Raw genomic sequence first — 11239 nt, 5'->3', positions numbered from 1 at the left:
TCCTGCTGATTTAGACACCACTCCAATAATACATCAGACTCTCACATGTATGTGTGTCGATCTTCTTTCTAGGTTTTCTATTACATTGTATTGGATGACTTGTCTAGCTCTTAATGCTCCGCTGCCTAAACTTCAATGGCTTACAGAGAATCTTGATTAGGTTAATCAGTCCGACATTTTTGTTACTGTTCTCCCCACCTCCTTACTAGATATCAATTTTTTTTCTATTTTTACCTTACTCTTTTCTATTAATTTTAGTATTTCTGTATGATATTCCATGTTTCAAAAGTTTGTAGGTTTTGGATATATTTGCTTGAAATTATACACTAATTTGGGATGGCTTGTAATCATTACGCTATAGAAACTTTCCACCAGAAACTAAGTCCAGAATCTGCTATCTAGTTGCAGAAATCTAAAATGAAATGAAAAGTGAACATTTTTTCTTAATATATTTAATTGCAAAACCTGATCAGACCCAATTCATTTTGTGATGAGTTCTGATAGGATCTGATTCTATTTAGAAATCTTGCGTACTTCCTTCAAATTTACTATGAATATTCAACTATTTAACTACAGAAATATTACTGTACTTGCACTCTCAAAAGGGTACAGCATTTTATACAATGCAGTTGTTTGTGTATTGCATTGAAATATTTTATGTGATATGTGAATCGTGTCTACAGAATTTTATAAATTACAACAACATGAACCTACCTGAAATCTCCATAGAGCTACTGGAAAATAAATCAAAGTACTTAGAAAATTCCCTTGTATCTCCTCCCAAAGGACGATATATCCACTCCCAATACTGAAGAGTGAATTTGCAGATTGTAAACTCCATAGACATGTAATCATGGGTCATCTTGACATAATGATACAGGCAACTGAATGTAGTGTATATGAGAACCGTCTATTACCACATTCTGTAAATCTGTACTTACACTAAAATACAAAGTTCATTAACAATAATATTGAGATCTGAATTTTTTTTTTTTTTGGAGAGATTTCTGCTATTAGGGCGTGTGCACTCACCAGTCAGACAGAGACAGAGAGAGAGATAGAAAGCGAGAAATCACCCCCAGAGGGGATGGCCACGCCACAATCCCTTTTCCTCCATTCTCCTCTCGGGATCTTGGGCACGCATGCACACATGCCCAGCATGAGTTTAAGTCACCAGGTCCGGGATTCGAACCGTGGTTGACTACATGGGAGTCCAGCGACATAGCCATTACGCTAACTGCTGGTCCCAGATCTAATTTTTTTTCAGTTGACATTCTGTTTTTAAGATTTATCTAAGTTAAACACTTAGTATTTTATTTATTTTCATTGAACAGTAGTCCAAATATACTTACGAAATAATTTGTGTTAATTTCAGAGAATTTTACTCATTTTTTTTCACTATTGCATATAATGCCACTATGAACATTTTTATATGATTTTTGGTATGTGTGTGTATACATATTCATCAAAGAAGGCCTCTACTCATAGAGACTAAATTATGAAATATTTTAATTACATATTTAAATTATTTATGTATGGTCTCGGACAATTTAAATTTTTTATTTTTCCTGTGAAATCTTTTGCAAATATTGTTTCATTAAAAATTTCTCCATCATTTAGTTTGTCGGAATTTTTGGCACCAGGTAGTAGAGTAGTGGTAATGCAGCTGAATCTGCATGAGAAATGTCCTATGTTTGTGTCTTGAGGTGTCCCTGTGCGCTCAGTGCATGTGCACATCCCTGCTCTGGGCTGACAGAGACAGAGGGTGGATCATGGAGCAAAGGAGTGAAGAAGCTGTTAGAGTGCCTTGCTCTCTATTTTTCTCTGTTTCTTTCTTCCTCCTGAAAAACAGGGGGCCAACACATGGCATGGTGGTTAAGGAGCTGGACTCCCACATGGCTGACCTCAGTTCAAGTCCCAAACCCAGCTGCTTGAAACTCATACTGGGCATATATTGTGTGTGTGCCCAAAACCCCAGGAGAAGGAATTGTGGTAACTTTAAAAAATATTTTCTCAAAACGTTTTCTTACTTTTTGTTTGTAAGATGTGTAGTGACATGCACTTTATTGCTCCTAACCTAATATTGTTTATTTGTGCCTTCTTTTTCTTTTTTTTACTTAGCCTGGGATTTACCAACTTTCACATCTTTACAAAACTTTTACATTAGATTTAATCTTCTTTATTTTGTGATTTTCTTTCTGTCTTTTTTTTTTTTTTTTTGCTTTCTTTGAGTTCAATTTGCTGGGCCTCTTTGTATTTTGAGATTATAATTTGATCATTAAATTTAAAGTATAGGGGCCAGCAGATGGTATAATGGTTATATTGCTGGACTCTCATGTAGTCAACCACAGTTCAAGTCCCACATCTGGTGGCTTAAAACTCATACCAGGCACATGTGTTTATGTGCTCAATGGAGGAGAAGGAATTGTGGCATGGATATCTCCCCTGGATGGGTGATTTCTTACTTCCTGTCTCTCTGTCTGTCTCTGTCTCTCTGGTGAGCACATGTGCCCTATTGCAAAAATCTCTCAAAAAAAAAAAGAAAGAAAGAAAAGAAAAGATAAATTTGAATGTATAAACTTTTCTAAGCATGCACGTAATATTATAAACAGCATTCTGAACAGTTCTTTAGTAACCACACTAGTTTTTATCTGTTGCAATTTCATTATTGTTCAATTTCAAATATTTTCTAATTTTTATGTTTGAGTTATTGATTATTAGAAGCATATTTTCCCTAAATATTAGGTTGTCAGAAAAACTTATGACTTTTTTTCTATGCTTGTCTATGCAAAAATGTGTCATGACTTTTCTAATGACCCAATACTTGTGGATTTTATATTTATAATTTGTTAAATTCCATTTGAAAGTAAGCTATGAATTTAATTTTTTGTAATGTTTTGAGACTTGGTGTGGCATGAAGTCTATTTCTATAAATGTTTCATGTTTACTTAAAGAGCATATGATGTTCTCACTTGTTGGATATGGCATCTTATATAAAAGGGGTCTTCAAAAAGTTCATGAGCAGTGCCAGTAGGTGGCATGGTGACTAAGGCACTGGATCCCTGCATGGCCAACTGCAATATTTTTTTTTCACTTTTTCATTTCATTTTATTTTATTCATTCAATCACATTATTTAGCTTACAAAATAAATATTTCAACAGGTGAACATTTTTCCCTAGTCAAGTTGATAAAACTATAAAAAAAACTTCAGCAAATAATACCACATTTCTTTGTCCCATTAATGCTTTGTCTCCCTATTTTTCTTCTAAATGTCCTTTCTCAGACCCTACTCTTTCACACACACTATATATGGTATCTACATCCACACTATATCTAGTATCTACGTCCATTTTCTGTGTTTCTATATCCTTTAGTCAATCAGTTTCAGTCATAGAGTGCGGATACTTGGTGTATATTAAGTGGGGATATACAATGTCTCTCCTTCATAGCATGGCTTGCTTCACTCAGTAGTAAATCTTCCATATTCTTCCACTTCCTCTCAAAAGTCAGGGTTTTGTTGTTTTTCATGTCTGAATAGTATTCTATAGAGTATATGCGCCACAGTTTTTCTATCCATTCATCTGTTCATAGGCATTTATGTTGGTTCCATGACTTAGCAATTGTGAATAGTGCCACAATAAAGTTTGAATCCCACACCCAGTGGCTTGAAAAATCATGCTGGGTGTGTGTGCATGTATGCCCAAAATTCTGAGAGGGGAATGGAGAAGATATTGTGGTATGGCCATCTCCCTTGGGTATTGATTTCTCACTTTCCCTGTCTCTGTCCCTCTCAAGTGAATGAACACTCACTTGCCCTGTCTCTGTCTCTCTCAAGTCAATGAACATTTCCTATAGCAAAAGAAAACAAAATGAAAGTTCATGAGAAATGATATTCAAAAAAATCTGTATGACTCAAAAGTATTTGAACCAAAGCAGATTTACACTTTTATTTTCATTTTCCCATCAACTTTTCAAAGTGTCTTCTGTGTAAATTAGATCAACCATGTCCATTGTTTTGTTCAAATTTTCTATCTCCTTAATAATTTTGCCTACTATTCTTTCAATTGCTGAGAGAGGTTTGTTAAAATCTTTCATTATAATTTTGGGTGTGCTATTTTTTTTGAGAGGTTTTTGCTATAGGGCACGAGTACTCACCAAAAAGACAGAGAGAGACAGAAATACAAAAAGTCAGAAGTCACCCCCCCCACCAGGAGGGATGGCTACACCACAATCCCTTTTCCTCCATAGAAGTGTTAGAACTCAATTACAGGAATATTTTATCCACTGTTTAAATATTGGTGCACAGTTTGGCTTACTTAATGTTTATTAAAGCCTGAGTAATTTTACTAATGTTCTTTTAACTCCTCTAATATCGCCAATGGTAAATTTAGGCACCAGGACCTGTAGTAGGTACTAAAAGGAAGATAAATAAAGCAGTTCTTGACCTCAGTCAGTTTATAATCTCTACAGGAGCATGAACCACAGTGTGGTGACATCCTACAATGAGTCCTGAAGCTTTAGGCCTACTCTAAACTGCAAGACTAGAAAAAGGTTTATCTATCATAAAGGTAGTGTTTTGGTTTTTGTTTTCTTTTCCATAAAGATTGGTTTTAAACGTTTCATGACAGTTTCATCTGTCATTTATTCTTAAATAAAAGCTCTGGGGAAGAGCAGATGGTGTAATAGTTACATTGCTGGACTCTCACGTAGTCGACCATAGTTCAAGTCCCGTACCCAATGTCTTAAAACTCATAGAAGATGTGTGTGTGTACATGCCCAAAATCCCAAAAAGAGAATGGTGGAAAAGGGATTGCAGCGTGACCATCTCCCCAGGGAGTGATTTCTCACTTTTTGTCTCTGTCTCTCTGTCCCTCTGGTGAGCATACCTGCTCTATAGCAAAAATCTCTCAAAAAATAAATACATAGATGCTCTCTATTATATTAGTAGCTAATGTTTGTTAGAGCTTTAAACACATGCTCAGCACATTCATGCACCTTTTATAGGTAATCTCTTTTTTTTCCTTTTAGTTTTTCTATAGGACACATGTGTTTGCTGAAGAGAGAGACAGGGAGAGGGAAAGTGAAAAGGCACCCTCCCTCCCAAGGGGAATAGTTATGCCACAATCCCTTTTCCTCTATTCTCCTCTAGGGATTTAGGAAACACATGCTTGGGTCTAGGACTCAAACCACACAGTCACCTTAATCTCCACACCACTTCCTGGCCCCTGACTTTTTTTTTTTTTAATGCAACTAAGGCCCACAACCCTAGTAAAGAACACAATTTTGATTAAAGAGTCTCTCTCATCCTCTCTTGTTAATATCATTTATTTTTCCCATAGGTTTCTACAGAAGAAGGCTTGAGTCTGGCCCGAGAATATAATTGTGCTTTTTTTGAGACCTCTGCAGCTCTCCGATTCTGTATTGATGATGCCTTTCATGGTTTAGTGAGGGAAATCCGCAAGAAAGAGTCCGCACCATCCTTGATGGAAAAGAAACTGAAGAGAAAAGACAGCCTATGGAAGAAGCTAAAAGGCTCATTGAAGAAGAAGAGAGAAAATATGACATAACAGCCTTGCTTTTGTGTCCCTCATTCTCTTTCTAAATTTTATCAGTTGGACGATTGCAGATGTAGCATTCTGCTTCCGTGTTCTCTGTCTCTGTCTTTCTGTCTTTAAATATCTGCCTGTAGGTAAAAGCAAGATCTGCATAACTGTACCTCTTGAGATAGTTTTGTTTTGCCTTTAACAGTTGGATGGATTTTGTCAATCAGCCGGATATGCTGTTTAGTTTTTACAATATATTACTAAATAAAATTGACATTCCAATTGCCTCATTTCCCTTTAAAGAGTCTAGCTTCATTTGGTATGCTGTCTGGTTATAAAGGAAATATGCAAAATTGCAGCCAGAATGATAAAAGGCTCAGGGGATCTGCCTTTGCCTGATAACACTCTGGTTGTTTGCGTTTCAGGAATCTCAGTAAATTATAAAGAAGCTCAGGAAATCATTCAAAACAGTCTGCAGCCTGGTCTTTCCTTAAGTGTAGAAATCATGGTGCTTCTTCTTGAATGCTCCAGAGATGAACTTTAGAGGAATTATTAATAATAGGAGCTGGTTGTGGGTCATTGAAGAACTGAAATGAAATATCCTCATATTTATAAGGCTCTACCCCTGTTAAGCTTTGGCAAAATTATCACAGTGAAGTCACTGGGCTGTGGCACAAGGACATTTTCTCTGTAAAGGGAAGAGAGCTGCTACTATGAATTTAGTGGTTGATAGAATCACAAAAGGGCACCCTGCTATGTATTAGTGAAAGACCCTCTGAGAACTGCTTCACCTGTGTTAGGACCATCTGCAAGACATGAGGCTTGAGGATGCCCGAGATCATGTGTACCCCTTACATTGCCAAAATCTTCTATATCCCATTTCATGAAATCCCATAAAATGCCACTAGTCAGTGGCTTTTCTCTTGTTTGTTTTACAATTTGGTTATAGTGTAAAATGAAATGGTCCATTTTTCATTTTCCCTGTCATGCGAATTGGGATATTTAAATTCAAACTCACTATCAGAAAGGACACTTCTGAATGTTTAAGAGACAGGTGTTAAGAGAAAAACCATAAAGTTAAGCATGAGATAGAATTCATCAAACCAACTTTTATGGGCTGGGGAAAGTTTTTAATTATAAATTAGAGAGCAGGAGGGATGAGGGGCATAGTTATCATTCAGTATTCAATCACTTGCTCTTCTGTTATTCACAATGCCTCTGGCACTTGCTAAACTCTGAGAATGCAGAAATGAATCACTCATACATGGTCCCTGACTTCCTGTAGCTTAACATTTACCTGGAAGATTCACTCAACTGAAAAAACAGTGGGATTATAAATTCTGAGACGAGAAGATGACACATTGTGCATAATGATAGAGACACAACTGGAAGGGAATTTAGAGATTATCAATTTTTAGCCATTGGACTGAAAATTAGACTTTCAGAATATTGTAATTGTTGGTCTTTAACTTCCTAAGGACAAGGACCTCACATCTACATAGACACTACTGTTCTCTCAGAATCTGGGGTCAAGACCCTCGGTGTACAGTATTTAACTAGTAATTGCTGCCACTCTGTCCCACAGGGTTTTTCACAAACCATGTATTTTACGGGATAGACATAAACTAATCAATTTTCACCATCTCACAGAGCTCCTCAAGCCAAATGCAACACACCCTTTCACTCAAATTCCTTCATAATTAGGAACAAAAGCCAAAATAAAGGAAAAAAGAACAAATGTGGAGACAATATAAAAATAGCAGGATTTGCTGGGGACCAGCAGTTAGCGTAATGGCTATGTCGCTGGACTCCCACGTGGTCTACCACGGTTCACATCCTGGACCTGGTGGCTTAAAACTCATGCCAGGCGCATGTGTGTGTGTGCCCAAGATTCCGAGAGGAGAATGGAGGAGAAGGGATTGCAGCGTGGCCATCCCTTCTAGGGGGTGAGTTCTCACTTTCTGTCTCTCTGTCTGTCTCTTTGTCTGCTGAGTGCACGCGCCCTATGGCAAAAACTTCTCAAAAAAAAAAAAATAGCAGGATTTGCAAAGTCTTAGCATTGGTCTTTGTTTTCTCCTTATTTTCATTTAAAATGCATAAAACTCTGCTTTTGCTCCATTAAATTGGTACCTTCACTTTTAGTACATTCTCTCCCTCTCATAGGTCCTGACTCCCAGAATACTTCCAAGTCTGGGAAGTCCTGGTGAATGTTGCCGTCTATCAGGAAATCTCCTGTGTCAAAAGATGCAACCTACGAAATAGGGTGATTGGCACTTTTTTTCCCATGAGGACTCTATATATTTAAAAATCTAGTGATTGAAAAAAAAGTCTAGTGATTGTCCTTTTCATAAATAACTGTGTGTCACGCATTTTGTAACACAACCAAGTTTTTGTAAATTTTACTTAATTTTTAATGTTAATTTATTTATCCCATGAGGAAGAGAGACACAGTTAAAGAAGTTACAGCTATAGCACCTCTGACAGAGACTGGATGCTATGATCTATACTCCAGCTTCAACCTGATCAGAGATACAGTGTGCCCAGTGTATTCCAAGTCTCTGGACACCACCTGGTAATCTTTCCATGCAAGTCAGCTTGACAGACCTTTCAACCACTGAGCCCCTCTCTGGCTCCTTGTTAATTTTACTTTTTTATCTTTAAATTTCAACTTTTCTACCTTTGACTCTAAAAGTTAGGTATTTTGTTTCTCTCTTACTGCATTTTTTTCTTTAGACTCCTTGAGTCCTGGTAAATAATTTACAAATCTTAGAAATTCTCAGTGAGATTTGAATTAGGTAGTAGTTACCAAGTCCAACCATTTCATTCTGTCGTGCAAAGGAGGTCTATAAATTATTACTGACAAGTTAAAAGAATTTAAGATAATTATCACCAGCAGAGAGAGAGGTAGATTCCAAGTATTATTATTGTTTTTATTGTTTGTAGAGGTTTTTGTCTTAGGGTGTGTGCACTCAATGGAGGGAAAGAAACAGACAATGAGAAGGAAAGTAAGAAATCACCCCCACATGAGGGACGGTCATGCTGCAATCCCTTATCCTCCATCTCCTCCTGGGATCTTGGGCATACACACATGCACCCAGTGTGAGTTTCAAGCCACCAGATCCAGGACTCAAATCATAGCCAGCCTTGTGGGAGTCCAGGGACATAACCACTATGCCATCTGCTGGTCCCTCAAACATCATTTTAAAACAATTCTTCTAGAAGTCTGGATCAAAAGGAAATTTTCTATAATAAAACCTAGATATTTCTGCCCAAGGGCTATTGAATCACCTCTTCAGTATGAGACCAAAATGTCTTGTTTCTGATCATCCTCATCTGTGAAAATTTCCAACCAGACTTAGAACATCAAAGTAATTACTAATAGCTCAGAGAACTAGAATATACAAATGTCTGTACTGCAAAGTAAGTGTCAAGAAACTTTTGACCAATGTGCATCCATGCCATTCTAGACTAGCATGTTGTCACTCAACACAATTTATCAGATAGGGATAAATGCCTGCTGTGCACCAACACTTTTCTAGATACCACATATGTGAGTGTGTGTGTGTGTGTGCGTCTGTGTATGTCTGTGTGTGTGTGTGTTTGATGGGAAAGCAAGAGGCAACTGTGAATATGGTTTCTGTCCTCTGGAAATGTATCATCTACCTGTTTTAATGTATTTTTTATTAACTTCCCCTGTAGATTTATATAATTAAAAATTTGTCAGATCAAAACAAATAGCAGTGAGGTACCATATTTCATGCAGAGAAGGCACTAGTTAAGACTGGAAACTTCTATAAAAATATCAATGAGAAAAATGGACTAAATATCATTGGCATCAGACCCAGATGTGCAAAGAGGAGAGAGCAGTTTTATTTCTCACCCATTCTTTCTCATGAACTCCTGAATAATGGGTAGCTGGTAGAAGGTAGACCTAAATTTTAGTTAAGTCCAGTAACTTAGTGCTAATTAGAGGCAATGATTTAAGATACCCCTTTGGTTAATACAACCTCTGCTTGGTCCACTTAAGTCAATGTTTAATTATTCATTCAAAGTTCTGCCCTATTTACTATCCTTTTCAAAGTTGCATCAAAGTGTGAGGGAAAATAATCCATGGTTTAGGAACCTCTTTTTGCCTTTAAAATGTATGTGCTTTTTGTTCCTTTCACACAGGCCACTGTGCTCTATAGCAACTAGATCATGTGACAAACATATATGTATATGTGTGTGTGTGTTGGCAATATAATAAGATCGATAAATTTTCTAATTAAGATGACTGAATTTTCTAATTAAGGTGGCTAACTCGCTATGTGATCTCATAGTCATAACTACTTTTCCTTTCATTTTTCTAAGTCCTTTGTTATCCTCTGTATCTTCTGAGATCTTTTTAAGCCAGTGTCTGGCCTGATTCTTTTTATTGAACTTGTTGACTCAGGCATGTTGAGTATAGGAAGATGGGCCATGATAAAGTTGTTACCATTTGGAGCTTATAGATGTGGAAGGGTCCTTTGGCTCTCGAGGTTCTTCTCAACACAGTCTCTTTATTCTTACTCCAGGTTCATCCAGTCCACCTCTACCAACACCCCTAACTCCCCTCCCTTTGCATGACACACAGAGGCCAGAGGTACTTCGTGCACTGCCAAAATGGAGTTGTTCCAGTTCTCTGTCCTTACGTCTGTTTAGCTCACATAAGGATGCCCCAAGGAGTCCAGCTCACTCCTAGTATTCCTTGGCAAAAGTGATATACAAGCACAGGACAATTAGAATGAAAATAGCTATAAATTCTTAAGTATGCCCATGGCTGTGAGGAGGTTTCAGTACACTCAGTGTTCTTAAACTTCTTGATGGTTGTAAATAAGCAACCTCACAGTAATATTGAGCCTGAAGGGCCTGGGATGGGGGAATAGGAAGGAGATCCTGGTGAGAGACCTATTTGCTTTATTACTGTCTCTCTTCTAAAGCCTTCTGTTGGAGGAAAACATGCTACAAAATTTTTCTTGTATGTAATCCTATTACAATGTACTGGCACCCAAACCAACCAACCAACAAAGCAGAATTTGATAAAGATGTCAAATAATTCTTTGTTTTAGGTGGCTTCTGTTCTTCCACTAAGCAGCAAAATCTATTGCTTCAAAAGATAGAAAGTCCATCTCAGTAACATTGTATATCTTTTCTTTATAATGTAAACCCATGGGTCAAGAAAAATTTCAAAATAGGAAAATAGTTCTAAAAATATTTCAAAATGTAATAATTCCCATTAAAAAGTGTAGTTCTTCTGTTTTAGTTCTTTACAAGATACATGATGGAGACCTAAATTCTACCTGACATAAATCCTTTCTATTTTCAACTTGCACTTAAACTCTTCCACTTACTCTTAAGTTTTCACACTAGAGTTCCATTTCAAGGTAAGATGGGAAATGGACAGCCGTTCTAGACCATTTATCCATTGTTAAATATAAACATAATAAAGTAGAAAATTTAGCATCTTATTAAAATGCCAACAACATATATATGTTTGTCACATGATCTAGCTGCTATAGAGCAAAGTGGCCTATGTGAAGGGGATAAAAACACATAAATTTTGATGACAAAAAGAGGGACCTAAACCATGAATTATTTTGAAAGACAGCCTAAGTTACCTGGTAACTCTAGACTTAGAGGGTAGAACAAAAACAAGAAAAAGAAAAAAAATATATAT

General features: G+C 36.9%; 1 protein-coding gene across 1 annotated transcript in view; it reads left to right on the top strand.

Annotated features, from left to right (window-relative positions):
* RIT2 (Ras like without CAAX 2) overlaps nt 1-5825 on the top strand; it is a 408000-nt gene extending 402175 nt beyond the window's left edge. The window contains exon 5 of the mRNA XM_014586229.1: nt 5341-5825. Coding sequence (XP_014441715.1) covers nt 5341-5568 — 228 coding nt within the window. The 3' untranslated portion in view covers nt 5569-5825. The remainder of the gene's footprint in view (nt 1-5340) is intronic.
* The last annotated feature ends 5414 nt before the right edge of the window (nt 5826-11239 follow it).

The sequence above is a fragment of the Tupaia chinensis genome, unplaced genomic scaffold, assembly GCF_000334495.1.
Source record: "Tupaia chinensis unplaced genomic scaffold, TupChi_1.0 Scaffold000119_1, whole genome shotgun sequence".
Lineage (NCBI taxonomy): Eukaryota > Metazoa > Chordata > Mammalia > Scandentia > Tupaiidae > Tupaia > Tupaia belangeri.
This window is presented reverse-complemented; position numbering and strand designations above follow the sequence as displayed.